At 38.6% G+C, this 27718-nt stretch overlaps 1 protein-coding gene across 1 annotated transcript in view; it reads left to right on the top strand.

Moving 5' to 3' along the window:
- Positions 1–26876, top strand: part of UBE3D (ubiquitin protein ligase E3D) — an 83450-nt gene extending 56574 nt beyond the window's left edge. Inside the window, exon 11 of the mRNA XM_034060745.1 lies at positions 25216–26876. Coding sequence (XP_033916636.1) covers positions 25216–25236 — 21 coding nt within the window. The 3' untranslated portion in view covers positions 25237–26876. The remainder of the gene's footprint in view (positions 1–25215) is intronic.
- Positions 26877–27718: the final 842 nt, after the last annotated feature.

Genomic DNA, 27718 nt, shown 5'->3' with positions numbered 1-27718 from the left:
TGCTGTCCACTTTGGTTAAGAGAAACAGGGTCAGTGTTTAAGAAAAAAAACCAAAAGTGCTCATTCTGTTGTTGCAGTAAGCATTCCTAGAGGTGTCTGTGAAAGAAAAGCTCATTTGCAGTTACTTTGCATCCAAAAAAAGGAGGGGAAAAAAGGTTTCTCATAGAGCAGCATGTGAAGTTCTCTATCCTTCCTAAAAGCAACAGGTTTATACATACAAAGTAGCAAGTTGCTCAGAAAACATAAGACTGAATAAATACAGTATTCATTCTAGTTTAATGGCTCTAGTATGTGTGTCTCGAAAGTATTCAAAAGACTCATGGAAGGCAGAATACAAAATTACTGCTGCCTTTCAGGTCTGTGCATGATCTGAGCTAAAGTGTGCTTTGATACTCAGATTTTTTAAATATTGATACTTTTGGGGTTTATGTGTGTGTATGTTTTTATATATACATATATATATAAAGTACTTTCAAATTTGTTTATTGTAAAAAGAGGTTAGCTGTAGAGGACACTTGCAGATGTGCATGTGTTTTCTGATAATCCTTTCTGAAGTGAACAGCTGAGTACAATTTAGACAAATCTGCTCAGCTCCTCCTTTTGTTTCTGTTCTGGGCATTTGGAGCTGGAGAAATTGCACAGGTTCTTTTAGGTTGGACTCTGCCCCTTGGGAGCACTGTCGAACAACAGCAAAGACAGGAGGAAGAGCTACTTTGTTTCAAAGTGATTTGAGAAATAGTGATATAAGAAATGAAAATATCAAGAGGAGACAAGTGGCTTTCAAAATATTGTGTGTTCTATTAAACTATCCGAGAAAAGAAAAGTAACTGAGTCTGTTTATGCAGTAAAATAACTTATGTTTTTAAATGTTTTTTAAGGTGATGCTCTGTATTACTTGCTTACTGAGCATCACAAAACAAATAATAGATTTGAATATGTATATTCTGTAGTAAGTTTGAGACAATGGCTGAGTTCCATTTAGGATTTTTTATTATTTTTTTTTCCACAATTAGGGATTTTCTTAAATATTTCTCTGAAGCTTGTGGACTTCTTAAGTCTCTGGAACTTCTTAATGAACACTGACAGTAACATGGTGAAACGGCTACAAATACATTGCAGTCTCTGTTGAAGTACAGTCATTTTCCATTTGTTTAATTTCATATTTGTTTCCCTTAACTGACCTGTTTTGCAAAATGTAAACTGCAGTGAGGAAACCAAGTGTAGTTAGTGTCAGCCTCTTTTGGCTACTCCTATTTTCCCCAAACTAAAGGTGTTTTCATTTTGGTAGATTAGTATCAAAGTGCTTGTTATGTACTTTTTTCTAGCTTTAACTAGAAAATAACGGATAGGTTGCCAGGATGACAGAAGATGGCTTAATTTTCTGGTTTATCGTGATAGTTATGTGGAATTTTTTATTTGATTCAAACAATTTATATTAAATAGGAAATAAGTACCCAAGCCTTATATAAGAGAACAGTTGTAGTTTTCTAAACTATGCGTAGTTTTCTAAACTATGCATACAAATATTTCATTGACTAAAATGAAAGAAGCTGTAATGTGTATATTTTGGAGTCTTGATTGTGTTAGTCTGCATTTCGTAAAAGCCATAATAAAACTATTCAAACACTTCAGAATAATTTGGAAAAAATATGGAATTATATTGAACCAGATACTGAGATGAGCAAATGATATTAAGAGAGTTAGTGTTTCACAGGCAAGCCTAAATACTTCTTTGCAGAATGATAGAGATGTCTAGGTTCAATTAAGAGATTTTCTTATTTTTCTTGTCTGCTACTTAATTCTCCTATGTAAGTTGGATTTTTATTATGCCATTCAGGTTATCTTACTTTGTGTTCACTCTAAGCTATCTTCTTTTAAAAGTATCTAGAGTGGTCGCTTGTATTTCTTGAACAATGAGACTATCCACTTACAGAACCACAGAGTCATAGAGTTGTTTAGGTTAGAAAAGAACTTTAAGAGTCCCCTTGAGCCTTCAAGAAAGGGAATAATATTTTTTTTACTTAATTATAATTAACATTTTTAAGTCTTTGTCGAACCTGTGCTAAAACTGTTTCATACTACTGATGGGTCCACATCCTCCTTTGGGCACCTGATCCAGCATAGGTCCTACATGGGCTGCAGGGGCATGGCCCGCCTCACCATGGTCTGTGACAGGGGCTGCAAGGGAAATCTGCTCTGGTGCCTGGAGCACCTCTTCCCTCCTTCTTCACTGGTACTGGTGCCTGCAGAGCTGTTTTTCACACATATTCTCATTCCTCTCTCCTGGCTGCTGTTGCACAGAAGTTTTTTCCCCTTCTTAATTATGTTACCACAGAGATGCTACCACCATTGCTGATGGGCTCAGCCTTGGCCAGTGGTACCTTGGAGCTATTTGGCTTTGGCTCCATCAGACATGGGGGAAGCTTCCAGCAGCTTCTCACAGAAGCCACCCTTGTAGCCCCCCTGTTACCAAAGCAGTCATTTACTATTAAAACGTGAATGTGCAATTGATGGGAATGGTGTAGTCTATGTTATTAACCACTTGAAAGAGGTGAATCGTAGAATATTATCATAGAATTATTCAAGAGAATCATAGAATCATAGAATGGTTAGGGTTGTAAAGAACCTTAAGATCATCTAGTTCCAACCCCCCTGCCATGGGCAAGGACACCTCACACTAAACCATACCGCCAAAGGCTTCATCCAACCTGGCCTTGACCACTGCCAGGGATGGGGCTTTCACAACCTCCCTGGGCAACCCATTCCAGTGCCTCACCACCCTAACAGGAAAGAATTTCTTCCTTAGATCCAGTCTAAACCTCTGCATTTTAAGTTTCAACCTATTACCCCTTATCCTATCACTACAGTCCCTAATGAATAGTCCCTCTCCAGCATCCTTGCAGGCCCCTTTCAGATACTGGAAGGCTGCTATGAGGTCTCCACACAGCCTTCTCTTCTCCAGGCTGAACAGCCCCAACTTCCTCAGCCTGTCTTCATATGGGAGGTGCTCCAGTCCCCTGATCATCCTCGTGGCCTTCCTCTGGACTTCTTCCAACAGTTCCATGTCCTTTTTATGTTGAGGACACCAGAACTGCACACAATACTCCCAAGTGAGGTCTCACGAGAGCAGAGTAGAGGGGCAGGATCACCTCCTTTGACCTGCTGGTCACGCTCCTCTTGATGCAGCCCAGGATACGGCTTTCTGCGGTTGGCTTTCTGCGCTGCAAGCCCACACTGAAGCCGGCTCATGTTCATTTTCTCATTGACTAATTAGAACTAATTAGGAATGAAAATGCCTGAGTAATCCAACTCATTTTATATCCTTTTTGCTTCTATTGTGAACGTTCTGCTTTTCCTAAGTAATTTTGAAATCTAAAATTGTAGCTGTTACATCCTAATTATCCAGTACTTGTGTCTATAATGTGCTTTTAAGCATAAACTAAGAGTCTGCATTCTTTATTAACAGGCACCACACTGTGAGTCTGTTATGGAAAGAGGCTGGATAAATACCCATGTTTTATGTACCTGAATATATACATAAAGAAGTCTTAAGGGAGGCCTGATACACTTTTAGATCATATATTTCTGTTTATTAATTGAGGCTGCTGCCTTTTATGACTGAGTAACAGAAGAAATATTTAGCCTTTTGCACAACCAAATAATGCTGTGCATGTTCAAAATGGGTTTTAGGTAATTTATTTAGCAGCTCTTTAAGGCTGCTTCTCTCTGAAACCTTTGTTTCTCTGAGTTAGACTTGGCTCTATCCTGGTAATATTTAATAGATTGACTTATGTAAGCAGTAAGTTTTAACCTCCAAGCCAGCAAAATACAGAAATCTAGTTATCAGCTGCATAAAGCTAGGTGTTGCTTTGAAAATAATACTAAGTCATTGGATATCAATGATTCTATAATGGAAATTTTTCATCAAGGTTTCTGTTGTTATGCTGTGTGCTTTGTGAATGGGTGTTGCTATGGAAAGCAAGCTATAATGTTGTTATGTCCATTAAGAGTCTGGATGGAAGCTTTGAAGCTACTTAAGTCCAGAAAGCTCTGCAGAAAAAGACGTATTTGTGAGGGTGCTTCTTAGGTTTACAGGTGGTTTAAAAATGGATGGATTCAACCCTATTGGATTTCAGCTGTAGGCTGGAGTAGGTATGATGTTATCACAGACTGCGAAATTTTGAGGGATCCTAAAGGAAGATGTCACTGAATTCTAGCACTGTATTAGCAGATGTGGCAGCTTGCCAAGGCACTTAGAGCAGCTCAAGAGTGTTATGTGTTAAAGAGTTGGAAGCAGTAACGATGTCTTCAAAGAGACAAATGGACAAATATACAGAAGTCTGCAAAGCCAGAGCATAATAATTGAATCGATGACTTGACTATGATAAAGTACATGGTGGATGAAAAGGAAGAGGGTTGTTAAGTTCTCCTTTTTTTATTGTCAGTTGAAAATGAGTCTGGAATGGATCTTTTGGTGAAGTCGTCAGTAATGCCTCCAGTGAGAAACATACAATTTGCCTTCCCTTAGAAATAGAAGTCCATCATTCTGATGTGATGTCAGCGAAGAGAGCAGTATGCTCTAAATCTCTGTGCTTAAATCATAGGTCTTTGATCGGTGGGGGGAATGGCTGATGATGAATGGTAGTGCTTGAAAGCTCTTGCTTGTTAAGGAAGAAAACTTTAAGTTTGGATTTTAGGAAGCTAGAATAGGCAGGAACACTACAGTCAGATCACTGTCTGCCCAGAGGCAGGGAAAGACCTAAAGGGAAGTGTAAAACATAAGGTGGACTAGCTATTCTTGCAGTACGTGGTGCTGTTCCCATTGACAGACACCAGCACAATTCTGATTATAAGAAGGGCAGAATTATTTGCACCATCTCTAAGTTGCTTGCTGCTTTGACCATTAAAAATGATCATTTGTGTGAATGTTTGTACTATAGCTCCACTACCTTTGAATTAAAGGAAACTGTTCTATACATGGGTGTGTGAAGAGGTATCTCAGTGTATATATTTTATAGTGCTCCTAAAATAAGATTTGGAATACTGCTACAAGAAGAAGAAAGAGAAGGGCAAAAGGGTATGTAAACATTAACAAGACCTACCGAAATAAGGCAACCGTTTTGCCTTCAACAAAAACTGTTACGCCTTGAGGTGAAACCTGGCAACCATTTAACAATATATAGAAAGACTTGCAGAAATCAGAAGATGCCATAGCCAAGTGAGATCACAGGGAGTGCTGGGTGGGCAGAATGTGATTGTTGTTTGGATTTTTGCCAGGCATTCTGGTTAATGTTTCTTTACCTCCCAGCGGCTTGACAAGTAAAATAGGAAGTGATTCTGCCTTATGGAAAAAAATATAAAGATATTAATCCCATATCACCAACATAAACTATAAAAGTGTAGTGTATAGAGAAAGAGACTATTTTAAAATGCCATTTCCCAGACTTCATTATTTTTGTGAGCTGTGGCATTGTGAATTGCTGAAATAGATCAGGGAGCTATATTCCTTATGTTGCTTTTAGTGAACTTGAGTTTTATAGGGAAAATAGAAGAAAACAGAGTATTAAGCACCTTGGGTACATGAAAAAGGATCTTGCCTGCAAACTTGTACAAGTGAAGATGTTATTTATATCTTACTGACCATTCTCGCTGATCATTTCCAGGTTCTTCCAGAATGCTTGATGTTTCTAAATATGATCTTGTAAATGACTGAGCATTGTACTGTTCAGATGTTGTCACTTTCTGTGACAGGTACCACTGACCCTAGGTCTGATTCTTATCAATAACTTTGTCTGTATAATTCAGTTTTAAATAGAATTTTTTCTTGCTGTTGATGCCCCAGTCCTTGACACATTTGTAGGTGTCCCACAGAATTAACAAAAGACTATCATTGCATAATGAGGGTTGACTAGCTAATACATTCCTTTTTTAACTCACCAGAGAGCCTGCTGCTTACTCTTTATTTCGTGTTTTCATACAAAGCCTATGACAGCTTTTCAGGAATTAAATTCTAGGGCTCTCTTGTTTTCCTCTCTCTTGATCTCTGGATCTCTGGGTTTTCTGCCCTGGTAAGCTTTCATGTTATGTTCTTTTCTATTAGATGCCAATTTACTTTTTACTTTAATTTATTTAATTTTACTTAATTCTGTACCATGTATGAGCAAATAGCCCTGTAAATCTCTTACACCTTTTCCCTGGTGAGAAACTAACTTTTAGTACTTACAGTTATCTAATTGCATATGCTTCTTTTCAGGTAAGGTGGAAAAACTGAGACAATATGGGAACAATAGAGCTTTATATCCTTCTTTGTAACAAAGTAGAATTAACTTTACTTCTTGGTTGTTTCTTGTAAAAAAAAAATAAAAATAAATTATCTGCTGAACACACAGAAACCTTCATATTTCAGGTTACATTCTCTCCTTACATAGAAAGGAAATGCATTTGCAGTGTATTTTTACAGAGTAGTCACTAGTGATTAGTTGAATTAATGTCCTGGGGATATATTCCATTAAGTGGCTGCTTTCTCTGTTTTAAGGTGATGTTTAGAATGTGACAAAATACTGTCTGTATAGCTTAACTGTATTCTCTTCTGTAAGCTTTTACTTGCCTTTTCCACTTTTTATATTTTATCAATTTTTGTCCTCTCATGTATGGTTCGTTCTAAAATCTGGACTTAATCCTAGTACTAGTGAACAGGCTTAAGATTTTTTTTCAGTCTGAAATGTTCAACCTAGAATTCTTTGAGAAGAAATTCAAGAGCAGGTAAACTTAAATCTTGTGACATCCCCTGTTACAGCTAATAAATCCTCACGGATTTAAATTTAACCATTTAAGTAAATATGAATTTTAGATTTCTCTGCCTACATGCTGATGCTGTTCAAGAGCTGAAATTGGAGAAGTACTCCACTGTTTCAGCAGTGTACTGCTGCTCTGAATTCTTTTTCGCGGAGCTAGGATACTGCTGAGGCCAGAATTTTACAAGATTTTAAATTAAATGGGACTTTGAAGTATGTGAGGAAGAAATGCTGAGCTATATGGCTTAATGCAAACATCAGTTTTGAAAGAGATGTTGAATCTTATTTGATGGTTTTTTTAAGCCCCTCCCACATGAGGCATCTTGGGGGGAGACCATTATCCCATTTGCCTGATTTTTGGAGCCTGTGCTGAGGCCTTTAGCATTCAACAACACCAGATTTTGGTGAAGCAGAGCTCAAATTCCACCTGGAAATTACTGTGCTCGTATGATTTAGTTAAAATGAACTGTCAGAAGTAAGTTACTGTTTACATATTAAGTACAGTACAGAAGCTGAAAAAAACCCTGGTGACACTTATTAGCTAATCATTTCATGTCAGACAGGAATGTCAAGGCAAAGCATGCATTCCAAATACAAAACGATGCAGAAATCAAGCATGGCTCTTTTACAACAGTACTGATAACTGGCTTTCAAAGTGCAGATGCTTACACCCAAGAATGTCACTGTTGGATTATACTCCTTCACCAGCCTACACCTAGATAATTTCCAAAACAGCTGAGTGCCTTATTTAATCTTCCAAAATAATTCTCAGAACAATACAGAATATATTTTTACAATGGAATTGAAGAAGATACAAGTGACAGGAAAAAGAATTTCCTGTAAAGAAATTATCTTAGTCTCACATACTGCTCTGTTTATGCAAAAGTGAATTGCCGGCCCATTTTTGGCTGTTCCAATCAAAATTGCCAGTACTTTGGATTACTTGGAGTTCTCGTTCAAATGAACAAAAATTGGTGAGTTTGAAAGGCAAGCAATCTGTTTAGGGTGTCCACCTGAATATTTAAGAGCCTGTTTCTCATCTTGTAAGTTTAAAAATGCTATATATGGTCCCTTAGTAGTTTCAGCTTTGCTTTAATTAGTTTGTGTCATATTACAGAAATGCACCTGAGGCATTTGTGATGATAGCTCAACATTGTAGGCAAGGACCTGAACCCGTTGAAGTTAATGGCAAAACTCTCTTTGCCTTCAGTGGTGCAGAACTGGACTGCAAATGAATAAACCAGCCAGATGGATATATTGTAGAGAAATAATTATTGCAGAAAAGTTCTCTGAAAGTTCCTCATTAACACTATTGCCTGTGAACTTTGCAAGCAAATGCTTGGGGCTAGTCTCTGATAGATACTCGTTAGGCAAGTGAATTAGTAACTGTGGCTGCTGGTTCATGCAGAGGGTTTTCTGCTATTTTTTGTCATTTCTTTGAAGACTTTGAACAATATAAATGTTTAAAGGTTTCACTCCACTAGATAGGGAAAAAGGTGCTTATAGTGTTGTACTTGCTTACACACTGCAGTTATTGATATGGTATAATATTCTTACACTTGCATAAGTATAGATTTTGAATAAAATGATTTAATTAACACTGAATAAATGTTCCTCATAAGGGGAAAATTCTCTATTTCATTAATGCTTCATGCATCTAGGAGTTAACTAATTTGTTTCTAGTCCTGGTGTTCAAGGCCTGTGCTTTTCTTTCCTTCTGTTTTTCAGACTGTCTTTTCAGTGGGCTTTGTTTGTGTTTTATGGTTGGGAAGAGAAGATTAGCTGGAGAAATAAAAGAAAAGAAAAAGTGCAAGACATTTTTTTTTCTTTACTTGGATTTTGTCTAATGCATGGTGGGCATGTATCTGTGATGTGAATAAAATACATATAATGTGAACAATCACAGTATCATAGAATGGTTGGGGTTGGAATGGACCACCAGAGCTCATCTAGTCCAGCCTGCCTGCTTAAGCGGGGTCATCTTCATAATTGAATTGGAAGTTTTCATGCAGAAATGTTTAGTGCCTGATTTCAGTCTTTGCTAATTCTTGATGTTTATCTTATAAAGCTGATAAAATTTTTAGCAGCTTCAGGTTATTTCATGCTTAAGGTCATACTATGATCCTCAACTTTAATCTTGCACATGTTTAACTATGTATGTTCTTGGTTGTTGTCTGTCTACATTTCTGCTAACTTGTGCTATTTTTCATTCATTGAATTTTGTGAAGTGCTAGGGGGTGTTTTATAATGCAGGTAATTAGGTTTTAACAGCATATCTTTTTAGTGGCCTCAGTCTAAGGAAGGAGCTTTAAACAGTATTTCAGAAGTCTTCGAGCAAACCAATGTGCTATAATAATTGTACTTCAACAATCCAGTATGATAGCTCAAGGGAGCTATGACACCAGTGTATAATTTGTTCGTATATACTTGTCCTTGGTGGTAAAATTGGATTTAAAAAATAAGAAAAAGAATAGAAAGAAAGAAGCCAGAAAATTGATTCTCTTTGAAGGTCATTAATATTTTCTAAAAAGAAGATAAAAAATGAACATGAAAATCTCATTGCTAAAGAAATTATGTTAGCTTTGTTTTGAATAATAACATTTTTATCAGTACAAGGAAAGGTCTCATAATAGTAAAACCTAATTGTTATTTTCATCTGAAATTGAAAAGCAGCCGAAGAAAAAATAGGGGAAAAAAAAAAGAAGCTTGAAGAGATTAACATGGATTGCATGGAATTATGAGCTGAAGGACCAATTCATACTACACTGTAATATAAAGAGGGTGTGAAGGAGGAGGGGAGGAGAAGGCAAGTCAACCAAAACTGCAAGATAATGTTTAAGTCAGAAGTATTTTCTGTCCAGTATTTGACTAAAGTGTCTTTCAAGTGAATGGAAAAAGTTAATATATAAAAAGAAGCTTAGGGAGAAAACTGTGAAATTTTCACTGCATCTAAACTGTCCAAAAAAGAGTGAAGTGGAAAAGTCCAGTTTGGAGGTTTTACAAAATGTGAAATGGTTTGTTTTGAAGGATGCCTTAAGGACCAATCTTTGTAAATGAGTTTGTTCACTTCATAAATCTAGGCAACAAAAATATATTTACAGAGTCACAGAGTCATTGACTCTGGAAGTGACCTCTGGATATCTTCTAGTCCAGCCCCGTGCTAAAGCACAGTCAGCTAGAACAGGTTGCCTGGGACTATGTCCAGTTAGGTTTTAAACATCTCTGCAGATGAAGAGAGACTCCACAACCTCTGTGGGCAACCTGTGCCAGTGTTCTACCATCCTCGCTGTAAAAAAGTATTTTACTGTGTTCGGAAGGAATTCCATGCTCTTTAATTTGTGCTCATTGCCTCTTGTCCTGTTAGCAAGCAATGTTGGGAAGAGTCTTTCTCTTTCATCTTCATTCCCTCCAATCAGATTTATACACACTGATATGATCCCCATCAACCTTCTCTTCCCCAGGATGAACACTGCCAGTCCTCAGTCTCTCTTCACATGAAGGATGCTCAAGTCCTTAATCATCTCTGTCGCCCATTCTTAGCCCTTACCTTACTTCAGCATATCTTTCTTGTACAGCACTCCAAATATGACGGTACCACTGCTGAGTTGAGGTGAAGAATCACCTCCCTGAACTTGCTAGCAACTCTTTGCGTGATGCAGATGTATGTCCACTTTAAAGTGCTCCATAACCTGATCCTCCTTCACCAGCATGAAATCGCCTTCATCCACACTTGCCCACTGGTCTCAGGGGCCTGTGATTCATGCAGGCTGGTCATACATGTGAGGACTGAGGCAAAGAGGGCATTGAGTAGCATGGCCTTTCTGTGTCCTTTGTCAGCAGGGCCCCTGGCAATGTACAGGCTAATGCTGTGCTACCTGCTGCTTTGTGTCTTATTGAAAATCTGAAAGAACCGCCTCCTGGCTTACGTGGTTCTCATCCTCTGTTGAAAGTTTGCTGTTCATATCCCACATATCTGTGAATATACATGTAGTTGCAGTTAACGTCTTTTACTGGCACCAGTGTTTTAACATCTATTTTATTTTTCAAAATATGATGGGTGGCCTATTTTTGTGGGGATGAAAAGTTGTTTTCCTGTTCCTTTGTAACACAGAATCATAGAATCATAGAATAGTTAGGGTTGGAAGGACCTTAAAATCACCTAGTTCCAGCCCCCTCTGCCATGGGCAGGGACACCTCACACTAAACCATGTCACCCAAGGCTCTGTCCAACCTGGCCTTAAACATCACCAGGGATGGGGCATTTACCACTTCTTTGGGCAACCTGTGCCAGTGCCTCACCACCTCCACAGTAAAGAACTTCTTCATTGTATCTAACCTGAACTTTCCCTGTTTAAGTTTGAACCCATTACCTCTTGTCCTGTCACTACAATCCCTGATGAAGAGTCCCTCTCCAGCATCCTTGTAGGCCCCCTTCATATACTGGAAGGCTGCTATGAGGAGTCTTGTGAGCTGTTGTGTAGTCTTTTGGAGTAGGTGGCATTATTGAATGGATATTAACTATTTTCAGGCTGCTGATACATCTCCTCTGTATGATCTATATTTATCTCTTGCATGTTCCTCATCTCTTGCTAATTATAGGTGGTCTTGAGGGAATAGGCTTTCTAAGTTAAATAGGCTAGTGTAACACACAGAGTGCTTTTGAAGTGTGTTCAAGTGAAAGTTGATTCATGTCACCTACTTCCATGTTCACAACCCCCAGATTTTTTCACAGTTCTGTGGTGGGCATATGCTAGTGCTCGTGTACACCCTCCCATCTGGGAGCAAACTTCTCATGTCCCCTTACCCCAAAAGCATGTAAGTTCCTTTCTCTTCTGTTTCCAGATTTGTTGAGCGAAGTGTTTATTTTGTTTCTGCTTTAAGAAACATCATTTTTTAATGTTTTTTTGCTGGCTGTTAATATTTTCCCTCTGTTCTATCCATTACAGTATTTTAAAACCAGATTTAAGCTCTTCAGCAGATTTTGCGGTTACTGTTAAATCAGCCATCTGAAATGGAGAAGGGAACGAGCTTGTGCAGGTTTTTTCTGGTTGACTGTTTTGCTTATCTAAAAAAGTCTCTCTTCATCTTCTTTTTTTCTATTCTTTCTTTTCTCTTTCCCCCCACCTGCCAGCCCCTGAAAATTGGAAACATGAGAAGCCTTGTCTGAGCATCAGATTAAGAGCCAGGAAATCCTGACTCTTTCCATGACTCACTGTATGTGTCCTTGGACAATCTGTTACTATTACAGACAAAAGCTGTGCATAGCACTTGGCTGAAAAATTAAAAGCAGGGTGCATGATCCAAGGAGATTATTTGCAAATTTAAATCAAAGCATGGCAAAAATGGACAGGAAAGAGAGGCTGCAGAAAATGAATACTAGAGGAGTAGTTTATTTGTGAGCCACATAAATTGTCTGTGAAGGGAGATGGCTCACAGTAATTTCTTTCTTGTTGAGACCTTTGTTTCCATTACAGTGCAAGTATATACTGTGGTAGATGATGGACAGACAGCCCTCAGTTTCAGAGCTGTTTCATTCTTGTTTGAAGTGAAGTAGGTAAGTGAGAGTGATGGAAGAAGAGAAGGTGCATCATTGCACAGTTGAATCTGTGCTCAACTTCATAAATCCAACCCTCTGAGGGTTTTCTCGGGAGATGAGTTTGGTGGTTTCTATTGAATGCATATAAATGCCTGAGGATTCTGTTTGTTTGCTTTTCTTTTTTTAAATTTCACATTTTAAAGTGTGTGAACTCTTCCTCACAATTTAAAGGACGTATCTGATATCTTTGGAAAGAGCAAAGGTCTGGGGTTTCCAGGCAGTGTCACTTGGAGGTCAGAAAGGATGAATAGGATCATTTACCTGTATTTTCCAAGTTAAATCAGACATGAAAATTACTTCCAAGAATAGCAGAATATGATATAATAGAGAAAGCTGCCTTCTGTATTGCTTATATGATTTCTTTGGGTAAGGCTTAATGACATGAAAAGCTGTCCACCGAACATGCTGCTTTCAGAGTGTATTTCCAGATATTCTAATACCATGTCCGTTCAGTGTTCATTCACATGACATTGTCTGTAGCTTTATTTTGGCCATTTTAATGGCCTGTACATTAGCTGTCATTGCTGGACTATCAAGGGCAGTAGCTTTATATTCAGCAGTGTCTTTGATCTGGTTTAAGGTAGCTCTTTCATCTCCCCTGGACTCTTGTTCATGTAACCTTGTCTCTTCCCTCTGTTCCTTCTGAGTTATCCAGTGACTATGTGGCTGTGCCAGCACAGCAGGGAGAGAAGTTTGCAAGAACATTAGCTTATTGTTTAAACTGCCGCCAAAGAAACGCATACTTCTCTGGGGAAATACATTAGTGAAGGCTGTTAGGGTCGTATATCTTTGACATTTCATTTGGAAAGAAAAGAAAAAGGCTATGCTGGAATGAGGTGTTTGGTTTTGAATTATTATGTGTCTATGTTTGGTTTTTTTTATCGTGTTTGACATTGATGGTTTATTGAGAGGAAGGATGTCAGGATTCTGAGATTCAGAATCTTCTGGTGATGCTAGGGTATGTAAAAGGTCATTGTCTCAAAAGGTCAGTCCTGCCCCTGCAGTGGAGGTTACTGTCCTGGTACCAGAGAGAGTGGGGTCCATCTGAGCTTTGCTTGTAGAACATTAATTTGCATTTCCCACTGTTGCTCTCTGTTGACAGGCTTGGATGGGAATCTGATTAAAAGACTCTATCAGAAAGGGTTTTGTTCAGGATTCTCTGCTGTCAGATGTTTTTGCTAGATTTTGTGATAACTTTTTACCCCATATACTTGCAGTAATTGGTATGGTTTATAGCCAGAACCACATGAAACTCTTGTGTTTCATTAAATTTAGTCCCTTGCTATTGCAGATAACATGTCATGTATCATCAATTAGTCAAGCTCTGTCTGAAAATCTCTTTGGCTCCTTGTGCAACCCTGCCTTTTGGAAAGCAAATTCATTTTCTTTGAGTGGCTTCAGAAGTGATCATTAACTTATGTATTCATTAAAATTTTCCAATTCTGTCCCAATAGAAAGTATTTAGAGTTGTCTGGTGCCTGTCAGGGGCAGGAATCCATAAGCCATTTATGAGTCTAGATTTGATTCCCATAAACACTTCACCACATGAATAATTGCCTTCTGAGTTAAATGGAGCTGCTCAGAGCTGTTTGAATGTGTGTGCAGAATCAATAATACAGGGCCAAGTTCAGCTTCTGAATAATCATGTTCCTGTTGATGAAGTCATTAGAATCAGAAGGATGTGTGAATTTGTCTCAGATCAGAATTGTTTTCTTCAACATTGTTTTCAAAGAGATAATCCTCTGTTATCAGTCATTTTAAAACCTTCCTTACTGTCTTGCTAATTTAATAGGCTAATTCTCTTATGGGTGGCTACAGACAAGAAATACTTGGAAAGGTTGCACCTTAAATGTACTAAAGTCTAAAATAATTGTATTAAGTCTTCTCAAAATACAGAAATCATAATATCAGCAAAACAGACATCTAGTGTGCAGAAATTAAGTTGCTACATTCTTCAGTCAGTTGTTCCACATGCCACAGGAAACCTTTTCCATAGTGAAAGACATAAAGGACTTCAATATAATCTACACAACCATTTTAGTTTCTTAATATATCCTCAGTCCAGTTTCTGACTTTTGAGAGTCAACCAGAGCTGAGGACATGTGCTGCACAGTCTTGCCTGTATATCTGCAGCTGAATGTTTTTTATTTTGTACATTATGTTCTACTTTTATGAGAAACCATAGTGGACTATGGCAATAAACAAAGCATAGAATCATAGAATAGATAGGGTTGGAAAGAACCTTAAGATCATCTAGTTCCAACCCTCCTGCCATGGGCAGGGACACCTTGCACTAAACCATGGCACCCAAGGCTCTGTCCAACCTGGCCTTGAACACCAGGAATGGAGCTTTCACAGCTTCCTTGGACAGCCCATTGCAATGCCTCACCACCCTTACAGTAAATATATCTTGCAACACCCTTCACTCCATAAACATTTGGGTTTAAAATTCATTGGTTTATTTGCTTTTACTGTTGTATGAAACTAATAGTACATCTTGATATGAACAGGTTTAATTTTCAGGACTGAAGCTTGAGCACAGCCTGCTTAAAGAAAAGAATCTGCTTCAAAGCCTTTATCTTCTATTATCTTATTGTTGAAAGATAGTCTAAAAATGGTGAATATTGTATTTTCTTATGAAGCTTCAAGGTCAGTAACTGCTTCTTTTACCAAAAAACCATCTGTTTTCATGAGTTTGAGCCTTGAAATGGACAGTTTCAGTTTTTCTTCTGGCTGCAGCTGGCAAAAGAATGTTTTTAATCCGTAGAAATAAAAATCAGTTTGACCTAGTAATGGCTGTAAGGTTTTAGAGGCCAGAAATCCACGCTGTAAAAATACCTGATATAATCTAGGCCTTAAATTCCTACACCATTTTGAATCTTTGAAAATGTTTTATTACCAAGCTAGCATTAAGCAATGAAATTGTTGCTTACTGAATGCCTGGCCTTTTAACAGACATCATGAGATTGTACAAGAACTGGAGGACCTGGAACCAAAGGACAGCCCTGCTCAGACTGTGTCTTCCTGGGAATGAATTACAGCAAGCAAAGACATTTTCCTAAATATCTCTTAGTTGTTGTGATTTTGCATTTTCTTTTAGGTGTCTCTCTGTTTCATAGGATACAAATGAATGCCATATTTGAATTATTTTTCCCTTCACCATCTTGGTTATTGCTTTTATTACAGCCATATCGTCTTCCAAACACCTGTTCCCATTTTGAGTCAATCCTAATCTCTTGCCAAAAGCAGAACTCAGGTAGGAATGCAGTAGTCCCAGTAAGGTGTTAAAAATAAAATAGTAGTTGATACTTAAATACCCATTTATATACACAAACAAATTAATCCTCATACCTCATGCAGGGAGGTATTTATTCTCATTCCAGTTTTAACTACCAGGAAGCAAAGAGAGAATTTAAGCAGCTAATTTTTAAAACTTACTTTTTTTCCATTAAGTTTTCAAAAGATAACCCAATGAAGGCACCTGCTCAAACTAACTAGTTTTAAAGTGTTATTTAACAGTGCCACATTCTCCTTTAATCTCCTCTACCTCTTGTACTTTTGAGTTATGGTAGATGGACTGTTTGGACCATATTTGTTGCTTGTAAATGTGAATACATAGCCAAATAGCTCTCATTAAAAGATGTCATTTATTTCTGTTCTCTAATGCATCCGTTCTGTGTCATGCTCCCTCTGCCCCCTCCCCACATCTTCCTGGTATTTCAGATGGTACTTCAGGTGGCATTTGGGCTTGGTATATTCAGAAATGGACATGCACATGGAGATGGCTGTGTCTTACACTGTGGCAACATTGCATATGTGACAATATATCCTAGCAGTTTCAACATGACGTCATGGGTGCTCTACTTGTATTGCACTTGCTAAGGGAGACTCTTAGAAACCCAGCTTACATCTGTGCACTGGTTTCTGTGACATCATTAGCTCTAAACATTGCAGGAAATTAAGATAGTAGACCATTTCTTAGCTTTCAGGTTTGGGCAAATTTTCTTTTTATATATAAATGAAATAGAGTTTGGAGACAAAAGCAAAAATAAACTGGAACTCCCACCAACCTGCTAGCAGATAGAGTATTAATCAGAAGTGGTTGGTTTGTTTCATTGTTGCCTTTTTGTTTTAAAATACTTTACCACAATTGTTTTTAATATAGCTTTTCCTGACAGTCTGTTTTAAGCCAGAGCAGGTGACCTCTGGTGATGTTCCATAGTTTCTCCTGTGGGTTTTACCTGTCTCTTGCATTTTCTATAGAGTCTTTGGTGTAAGAGATGAGAAAGTTGTCTTATAAGTGGCCTCAAAGAGACTCTTAACAGGCAGCTGAATTTGGACAAAGAGAAGGATTAATTTTCATTAAATTAAAATTCAAATGTGCATTGACCTACAACATTAATATCTAATAGCTTTGGTGTCTTGCCAGTGCTGAATCCTGCAGATAACTGTATTGCTATTACACTGAGAGTTGTGGAGAGCATGAAGGAAACCCAAGTAATTTTTTTAGTTGGTACTTGGAAGATCGCCTTTGTAATATACCACACCAATTACTTATCTTGTATTTAGTGGGGATGCTTGTCTACACTGCAGTTTTTAGCAAGAGATACTGTTTTTTCCTCCTTTCTCCTTATGTTTCCAGTTCAGTTCCTTCTACTCTTTGACTTTCCATCATGTTGCTTCAAAATTTAAAATAATCTTAGCTTGCTATTTTTTTCTCCTATTAAGGGCAGAGGGGGAAGGGGAAAAAAGACAGGAAACAAAAGCAAAAAACAGGCATCTCTAGCCAGGCCCTGAAGGGGATTTTGGCTTGCAGATTCCTACCTGCTGCTGCAGCTGGGGAACAGATAATTATTTTTGCAGTAATCTTGCTTTTCCTGGGGAAACAGTTTGAGCAAGGCAGCTTGCAGACTTTGTCTCTTGCTGGAGTATATGAGCCATAGCACAGGCTGGAGGTAAACCCTGACTGAAGGTGTATTGTGTGGGTTTTAAGGGAGAAGGACTGATTGGTGTGAGGAGAAAAATATTAGAGGTAGTGGTTAAATATAGGAGAAAGAAAACTTGAGTTAATGTGGTGAATGGTTCATTATTAGGGAATAATAGAAAAAATACTAGTTTACAGTGAAGGGATCATTTGAGCTGGAAAAATAAGCTGGTAATAGAAGACTATGTTATTCATTTTCCTGGTTTGCATGATGCAGTGCTTGAAAGTCACCTTCTTGTTTTAGAGTTCGCTGTAGGACATCATGGCTTAAGGGAAAGGAGAAGAAAAGGAAGGAAGATGTTTGCCAGCCTAGAATCCAACTGTGCGTGTTACTGTGCAGTAAAGACCTAAACCCAGTGCTTCTCTCATTTCTTAGTGCTCCCCTCTAAGTTATAGTAGGGTTGGAATACAGTAATGGGGTATTTTACTGAGATAGAACACTTCCTAAATCACATTGCAGAGAATACCACCGAAAAGCTTGAGAGCAACAGCCATGCAAATGGCCAGAACATCTTAAACACCTGTTTAAGCCAGCATCTTATCAAAGAAATAAATGCATAGTATGCTGACTATTCCCATTCTTACACCTGACATACACAATATCTTATCAGGTTACTTTTGAGAGAGATGATTTGATGATACTGTTGAAGAGAAATTATGTTGCTGCTTAGTTGGCCTGATTTATTCCCTCTAGAATTAGGTGCAATTTACTTGCTTTGTGATCAACAAAATAAATCCACGTATCTTTCTATTTAGACCTTTCTTTTAAAAGACCTCAAACTATTCATATACCTTGTTCAGGGTTTTTTTTATTCTTTTCCTCACTGATGAGATAGATACCTTGAAATTGAGGCATTGAAATATATTGCTGAAATACTGAAGAGATGCAATTGCTGCATACTACAATAGAAGCAGTGTGTCACACTTTTCCCTTTCTGGGGAAGACACAGCCATGCTTCGGTATTGTTGATGCTGGTGAGTTAAAACAGATTCCCAAGAGGGCAAAGAAATCGAGTAGTACATGAACTGCAGAAGCAGAACAGAGCCTTAGACTGACATGACTTTGAGGAAATTGGCCTGAAGCAAATCCTGCTGTGACAGCGGGCTGTGTGTGTGAAAGTGTGAAGCGGCGATCTGTGCGCGTTGGAATGCAGGTCTTTGGAAAGGTGGCAAACACAACCTTCTCTAATTCGGGCTTGTGTAACACTTTTCAACAAGGCTAAAAAGTTTATAGGAGCTGCATCGTATATTCCAGTTTGGAGTGCCGATGATTAATTTCTTCATATGTCTCTAGCTTTAGAATGCAGCTAGCTTGCTGTAAGTTGACGCAGCTGCTTGGATTGCTTGATTAGTATGATGTTGGGCATGGTGATAACTAAAGTAAAAAGCAAACATCGTGTCATGTTGACTAAGAAATCCCTAAATTCTGTGGATATTGTAGCCTGGTTTGCTTTGGATCAGTAATTGCAATGCAGCATTTGTTCAGTAGGTTCCGTTCCTCACTGTGGTTTGCATTCAAGAGAGAAACTGTATTTAAGACTACCAAAGGTAAATAATACTGCTGTTTCTGTGCCTATCTTCATGATGGGTACCACAAGAAGTAACTTATGCAGTGGAAAGAAAAGTAGTATAGGCTAATGAGAAAGGCTTGGCGAAAAGACAAAGTAAAGACATGAAGTTTTGGAGCTTCTAGTATCTAAATGTAGAGAAAAAAAAGATTAATTGCATTCTCAACTCGAAAAAAAAACCAAAACAAAACACTACCAAAAAACTCCCCGAAAAACTAACCTAAAAAAAAACCTGTTCATTTTATCACAAAAACTACTTGATCTAAAATAAAAAAAAACAAAAATCCCCCCTAAAATGTTTGTCTTCATAATAAATAAAAGCACACAGAGATTTATTTCCTACCTTTCTTGCAGCTGCTTGTAGTTTTACCTTTAAAGCTTTTGTAAGCTTCAGAATGCAGCTGTTACATAAGCAAAGAGGTAGCTTGCTGTGCATGTGCACAGCCTGGGACTTCAGAGGAATCTCTTGCTTTTTCTCATTTAACTCCATCATGTTTCAAATCCTGCTTCATTGTTACAGGAAATTACTACTTTTAGGAAAGATTAGTTGAAAGAGTGCATGCTGATTTGTAGATTTATTTCACATAGATTTATAGGCTGGGGGGATGGAACTAGATGATCTTAAGGTCCTTTCCAACCCTAACTATTCTATGATTCTATGATTTTGTTAATCCTGATGGGATATTACCAGATTGAGAAATCATAGTTAAAAAATAAGTCCTTGCTTTGCTTATAATTAATTCCACTAGCAATTGAATGAAAGGAATCTAATTCTTCTTCTGCTTTGTTGTTTTGGTTATATTTTATATCTTCCCCAGCTTGAGCAGAAGACTGAAGTGATTTATCAGAGTAATGTTCTCCTAATTAGTTTCTTCCTGCAATGAAGAATGAAAAGCCCACAGATGTACAGCGCCTTTCTCATTGTACAGGGGAGGGCTTGCCTTTCCCTGGCCTTCTCCTAGAATTACTGAGGAATTTGGCTGGTTAGATGATAGGTCTACTAAAGACTAGTTCTCCCCAGCTTTCATTGGCACCTGTGTTTCTTTGCTCCTGTGGTAGTATAGCACTGACCAAAAAATATGTTTCCTGTTAGAGTTATTGCTGCTTGAAACCACTTCTCTTTGAGGTGGGAAATTCCTTGCAGTTACATATGCTAAAAAATTTCTTTGTTCTTCTGTGGAGTGAGTGAGGTAGGAGTCCTTCCTTCACAAAATGTCCTTTCCTCCACACCCAGCCCCTTAGGGGTTAGTGGGTCAAATTGCAAAGTTGCCATTCTATGTATCTTTATTCCCAGTATGGATAATAACCCAATTTGCAAGGGTTCAGCTTGTCAGGATAACATAGTTCCACAATTTGTGCTTCTTTTGACTTCATTATTGTCATCACCACATTGGCCTGTCCAGCACAGTGCTGCCGTGTTTGGCTGTGAGAGTATTCTGGATATGTTTTAATTTTTGTCTCCATTTAGATTCAAGCATGATAGTGATGGCCAAGAAGACTTTTATACTGACCCTAGATTATAGCTTCTTACTTAATTAAATACTCGAAAGTTGGCTTGTCAGACTGTGTCTGTTCAGTCAACATGTAGTGTTGTAGAATTTTTTTAGTGATCTTTTCAAGTGGCTCATATTCCTCTAATCACATTTTTGTTTGAAGTTGGTTTCCATAGTAAAGAATTTAAGACTTGCCAACCTAGTGGTGTGAAGTTCTGCTGCTATGAGCACAGGCTGGTGGTTCCTCCAGCCAGGGAGTTTGCAGGCTACCACGAGTCCATCTTAGGGCAAGTAAATCATACATAGAATCATAGAGTCATAGAATAGTTAGGGTTGGAAAGGACCTGAAGATAATCTAGTTCCAACCCCCCTGCCATGGGCAGGGACACCTCACACTAAACCATATCACCCAAGGCTTCATCCAACCTGGCCTTGAACACTGCCAGGGATGGAGCATTCACTACCTCCCTGGGCAACCCATTCCAGTACCTCACCATCCTAACAGTAAAGAATTTCTTCCTTATATCCAATCTAAACCTCTGCTGTTTTAAGTTTCAACCCGTTACCCCTTGTCCTATCACTACAGTCCCTAATGAATAGTCCCTCTCCAGCATCCCTGTAGGCCCCTTCAGATACTGGAAGGCTGCTATGAGGCCTCCATGCAGCCTTCTCTTCTCCAGGCTGAACAGCCCCAACTTTCTCAGCCTGTCACATCTTCAAGGTAGGTTCATTTCTATCTCTTCTCATTCTTCCAAGTAGTGAATATGCTGCCTTACTCTCCAGGTTCCTCTAAAAATGCCTTTGCACTTCCCAGAGGGAGCCTCAGAAGTGTAGGGGTAATATGCAACAGCTTGGTAACATTCAGTCTGGAAAAGACAGCTGCTTTTTTATGGGTCTATGGATTCAGTGGGAGTGAGTGTAAATATAGCAGTTAATGTTCTCTCACGTCTCTGCTCATCTCATGCCATCTGCTTTGTGTCCGTTCATTCACACTGGTGCCAAAACGTATTTCTGGAACAGGTTATTTGTGCATCAGTGGACTTGGTCCCAGATTGTTAGGTGAGAGCAAATATGTAAACTGTGCAGTATGGGTAGGCAGGCAAACTCTTAAGTTGTAATGTGTGGCAATAGTTACTAATCCACATGGTAATGGTAACAGCTGTGAGACGCTGCTGCTTCTGATGGTGGTGCAGCAATGGAAGGAGCACTGCTGCACGTCAGAAAAGGCAGTTTTCCTTTGGCTCCTCCATCCCTCAGCAGCAGCTGTGGGAACACCAGACTTTGAGTGGAGTTCATCAGAAATTACATATTTATGAGCTGGGACCTCAATATGCTGCAGATGCTTTAATCCTCTGACTTCAGGATCTATCTTTGTTTTACGGGAGTGAGAAATGTATCAGGCAGGACTATGGCCTTTTCTCTGGGTGTTATTGCACATTGCTGCTGTAGTTGTACCAGTGCATTGTTAAATAGACGGTGGGGTGAGGTGTGGAGTGGTGGTGAAGGTGTTGGCCTAGTTATACTCACAGAAATGTGTTCATATAGAATCACAGAATTATAGGATGGTTTGGGTTGGAAGGGACTTTTAAAGATCATCTAATCCACCCCCCACTGCAGTGATCAGGGATAGGTTCAACTGGATCAGGTTGCTCACTTTCTCTGATTTTTTTTTCAAGGTAGAGGTTTATATGGTGTACAGGGCATCTTGATTGCACTATAATTCCAACCACCTAGCAGTTGTACTAGCTGTAATTATTAAGGGGGAAAGCATAAGACTTAGCACGAGCCATAGCTTTTGTGGCAGCACAAATCTCTACGTTAATTTGACTTTGGTATGAGGCTATGAGTAAACATTATCTTCCAAACCCAGCTGTACATATGGAAAAAACCCACTATTCTCAGCTTTTCACCCTGTTTCCACCAGAGTTTAGTCTCTTCCCTTATTTGTGTGAACCCTCCCTTTCTCATTTCTAGGATAAATCAATCCAGTTAGTGCAGACTGGAGTTCAGCATATTGATCTGATTTCACCAGACAGTTGGTAGAATGCTTGAAATTATGTTTTGTGGGGAGAGAGGAACAGTAACTTGCACAGAGGGGTACTATTGAGCCTGTGAAGTTAATGTCTTTTACCAGCGCAGCTAGATCTAGAAGCAGAGGTCTCCTCACAGCTGTCCATGTCTTTTGGTGGAGGTTACTCTTTTCGTGTGCACGTGGATGGCATGGCATTGCTTGATTACCTATTAGCCATGAGTGGAAATGAATACAACATTTGATGTTGATTGTAAGCCGCAGCCTTACTGGCATATAATCAATGATTCATCTGCAGTCATTCAGTCATGCCCAATTTCACAGTAGCACACTTGCAGGTTTAAAGCATGGGTATTTATGTACAGAATGTCTCTGTGCAGTAGATAAGATTTAAGATAGTAAGCTGTGTTCTTCTAAAACACAATGTACTCGTAAGAAGTGTATGTGGTAATGTTTAAGACTTGGTCTAATCATCAAAGAAGGCAACAGTAAAATGTCTTGTATGTATTTAAGTTTCAGTTCAGAGCCTGGTGGTGGAGTTTTGCTCTTTGTTGTGGAATGGAAAAGCAAACCCAGGGCAGTCATATTTCAGGAAGCATTCGTGGCTTTAATAGGTTCATTTTCTTCTGCTGAAACTGAAGCATATGTAACTACTGTCAATCCACTATTTTCCTCTATAATTACACTCAAGTAAACAGAAGTACAATTCCCTCTCTAATACTGAAGAAAAAATCTGTAGTATATCTTCTACCTACTTTTGTTTAACTCTGTGGAGTGATGTAGGTATTAGAAATTCTATGTCCTCAGCTTTGAGAAACATACATAGAGATCTTTGTTTATGCATGATTCACTTGTTCTCCTTTAAAGAGAATGCAAGCATAAGAACAGTTTAAAAGTCTGTGTTAGAGCATGGGAATGCATATTCTGGCATGCGGGTTGTTTTCTTGTTTTGTGGAAATAAGGGTCTGGCTTCATTTTAGTTCTTGCAGCTGATTGAAAGATTGAACTGATTTTCTTTCCCTTAGCTAAGAATTTTCTCTTAGTGCTCCATTTCCTGTGTGTGTTGTCACCTCCACAAGACAGATTGTATGCACTGGATTTGCAGATTGCATTTCTTTAAAATATATTGTTTAGCTGCCTCTAGTCACGCTTCTGCTGCTCTTACAGCAGTCATCCACTCTGCCCGCACACCCAGTGGTACTGCTTGGGTAGGAAAGATTTCTTTCTAGCAGCTTCTGCCATCTGGAACCACCTTCTTTTATCTTCCTAGTACATTTAGGTTTCCATAGCTTTTAAAATATGTTCTGTGTTTGACTTTGTGACTGGATACTTAATTCCGTAGGAGATGTCCTTACCCTGCTGTTTTCTGCAAGATTTTTTTTTTGTACGAAGCCAGGAAAAATGCTTTGAAGCAGAGCTTGATGAACCCACAGAACCACAGAATGGTTTGGGTTGGAAGGGACCTTAAAGATCATCTAGTTCCAACACCCTATCATGGGCAGGAGCACTTTCCACTAAACCAAGTTGTTCAAAGCCCCATTCAACCTGGCCTTGAATACTGCCAGGGATGGGGCAGCCACAACTTCTCTGGGCAACTGTGCCAGTGTCTCACAATGCCTGTACCACCCTCACAGTAAAGAATTTCTTCTTCATATCTTACCTATATCTCTCCTGTTTAAGGGTGAGAACTTAGTCCCACTTTCCCAACCTACAGTAATTCATCTATTATGTAGAACATTAACAGCTCATGGTTTCCATGTGTTGTCCTTTTTTTGTTGGGTATGTCAATTGTAGAGATGATCTAATGTATTCTTTTCATTCACATTGATAGTAAATATAACTACAGACACTGATAAATTATTTGGTTTGATGGTTTTTAATTTATTGGGCAGTAGGGGAGCCTAGCAGTCCAGAAAAACATTGTGTTACAAATAATCCTCTCAAAGGAGTGAAGAAGTATATTTCATGCGTTATAAAATATAGCAAGTAGTCAAATTAAACAAGTATATCCACTCCAGTGACCCCTCAGAACTGTGTATCAAAGGAGCCTGCAATCTCAGGTAGGAAAATCTGCTTGAAATTTTGGCTCTTGTGTATTGAGATGGTTATTGCTTTTCTTGATTTTGTTTTTTTCTTCTTTGTAATACAAGGACAAATTTCTGACCTTGTTACAGTCAGTGTGAGTTTTGTCTTTGACTTAGTTGGTGCCGGGATTTCATCCCTGGCCTCTGTTACTTATGACTCTTCTGCGTCTGTAAGATTTTACATTTGCTATTAATTATGCATCTGTTTCTATTCATCTGAGTGACTAAATCATGAGAGAGGTGACAGGCATATTGATTTTCCTTTCCATTTTATATCTTCAAGGGTGGGAATCTTTGGCCTCGTGGATATATTTCCCTACCTGATGAGCAGTTTCTAGCTTTTGAAACACTCCTTGGTTGATCTGACAGAAATGTTTTTCATGTAGCAACTTACTTTTGGAAAATGCTAGTTGAGCTGAATGAAAACACTCAGTGGGAATATGTCAGTAATCTTGGGACTTTCAGGAGACAAATTAAGTAGAAAAGTGGTGGGAAAGTAACACTGCTCTCAAATATAGCCTCTGCTCTCTCATTATGTTAGCGTGTTTTGGAGGTTTTTTTAAGTGAGATGATTATAATACGTTATTTCAGTTACTGCAATGAAACGTATTTGTTTTGCCTGCAGTGTTGCGACTAATCACGTTGTTGGTTTTGCTTCCTTTTACAGGTTGCCTTTTTGAAGATGTGAAGAACAGAGATACCTGTGTGGAAAACTTCTCAAATTGATTTTCAGCAGATAACTTCCAATGGTGTGACTTCTAGAAACAAATCCACTGGTGATAACAAACAAAATGGGGTGTGGTATATTATTCTTCATATCTGGATGTGTTTCAAAGCCACAGACAGTCTTAACTTTTGCATCCAGTACATTCTTATATGTTGTTCTAAGAGAGACTTACCTTTCAGTCCTGTCACATCCAGACTGTGATGGTTTCTTCAGTGTCAAAAATAAATTATCTTAATACTACCTTTGTCAGTATTTGGTAGTGACCTATATGTCCTTAGGAAAATTCACAGCTAGTAGCAAAGAGAGGTTTAACTATATTTAACATCATAGTTAAATGACATTAAATATATTAACTAATGTAAGTTCATTACTTTCTTTGCTCTAGTGAAGTTAGAGGTTCAGTATTAAAGCATGAAATCTGTTTTGCGTCACTCACACTTAAGTTTATCATATATATTGTTTCCAAATTAAGGTTTACCTTCCTACTTGAGTGCGAATGAAGAGAGTTTCTGTATTCCTACATTCCTACACCTCCTGCAGAATTCTTTTAAATCAGTCCTATTTTGGAGGATCAAAGTTTTATGGTTGCTTGGAATAATTCTGTCAACTTCAAAAAAAAAGTGCATGTGTGTAAAGGCTGGCCTTGCAGAAACTGCTGGAGGTGAAAAATACTTGTAGCAAGTCAATACAGCTACTTGAAATTGACGTTCTCTCTTGTGGATGCTCAGTTGCCTTCCGTGGGAGCAACAGCGCATTTCTGTGTTACCATTTTTGGTTTCAGAGTTGATTGCTCACTTAGTTGGCAGCAATTTTTGCCCTCCTTTGTCCAGAGGAACAGGATTGTGTAAGTGCATAGTCTAAGGAGCAGAAAAGATGCCTCCTGGCATTTTGTCTCACTTCCTTCTTATTGGGATGAACTGCTCTGGATCTACAAGGTGGTGATCCTTTAATATCAACCATCTCTCTTGGAGCCCATATCTCTCCAGGGTTTTATTGCATATCTGCCTTGCTTATCTGTAGTTTTCCTTAAACAACTACTCTTGGCAAATCAGTAAGATACTGCAATGGCTCATCTGACCTAATGTGACAATTCTCATGTTCTCAAAATAAGTACAGAAAGGTATCCAAGCAGATTAAAGAAGAAAAAAAAAAAGAAGAGCCTGTTTATGTAGGCTGACTTTTTCAAAGTCCATTGTTAAACTCTTAAAATAAAAAGATGCTACTTTGTTGGAAAAGCTGCTGTATTTTGGGAGAGTGGATTCTGGATGGAATAGTCAGGAATCTTTGAAAATTCCTGAATTTCAAGGGAAGTTAATGTGCTGTTTGCTCATTAAATGATCACAATGTAGGAAGTGACCCTGCAAAGTGTTGGAGACCTTCTTTGGGTTTTGTACATCTAAAGACAAGTAGCTGAGGCTTCCCAGCATGCAGTGTATCATCTTACTTTCTGTTGTTACATTAGTTGGCAACATTGAAGGAAGAATAAAAAGAATAAAAAAAAATGAGTTTTATATTCATGGACTAAATTATCTAGCCTCATGATATTTTGTCTAGGCATCAATGTTTAGCCATTTTATGAATAAAATATATTTTCTAAGCCAGTTCACTGTTTGTTCTGCTTGATTTCCATGGCAGTTTCAGTTTCCCAGAATATGACTGAGCAATTTGCAGATGGAATACTCCAACTTTGAAATCTTTTCCAATCTATTTAAATGGGACCTCTTATGGTTTTGCATGTATGGAGAAATCTTAGGTCAGGGAGTTTTTATGCTTTTGAGGTTCAGTCTCTGTCATGTCCTGCCTCATTTGGTACTGTGGCCATAAAAAGTTAATCTGCCTCTGGTAGCACACATGATTCCAGAATAATGAGTGCAGACATTTCACTGGGAGTATTTTGTGTGGGGAAAAACCCTTCCAGAGATGAAAGACAAATTGACCCCGTCCTGCCTGATCTGTCACTCACTCGTAGGAGCTAAAAGGTCCAGTCATTCTGCTACAATGTCAGTGCTGCAGCTGGCTCAGGAAGCAAATCCTGAGAGTGCTATGACCAGTGTGTACACTTAAAACATTAGCATTTTAGGAGTTTTCCCTCTGCCTGTGTGTGCTTAAAGCTTTTCCTTGTTCTTTTTTACTCTATACATTGGTGAACTTGGTCTGGCTGGGGTGGAGCTCACATTCTTTGTAGCATCCTGTATGGTACTGTGGTTTGGATTTGTGGCTCCAACAGTGCTGGTGGCACACTGATGTTTTGACTACAACTGAATCTTATGTTTTATTTCTCACTTTGCCCCTACTTTCCCCCCAGTGAATAGGCTGACTGGAGAGGTTATTAGGGCCAGAATCAAAGGGAACAGCTGACTTGAATGGGACAAGGGGGTATTCTGTCAGCATTATGCACAGCAGTGAAAACTGAAGGTAGAGGAAGAAAGGGGAAGAGGGGTGT

This window comes from Melopsittacus undulatus, chromosome 3 (assembly GCF_012275295.1).
Source record: "Melopsittacus undulatus isolate bMelUnd1 chromosome 3, bMelUnd1.mat.Z, whole genome shotgun sequence".
Classification (NCBI taxonomy): Eukaryota; Metazoa; Chordata; class Aves; order Psittaciformes; family Psittaculidae; genus Melopsittacus; species Melopsittacus undulatus.
The sequence above is the reverse complement of the archived record's forward strand: the minus strand, read 5'-3'. Positions and strand labels throughout refer to the sequence as shown.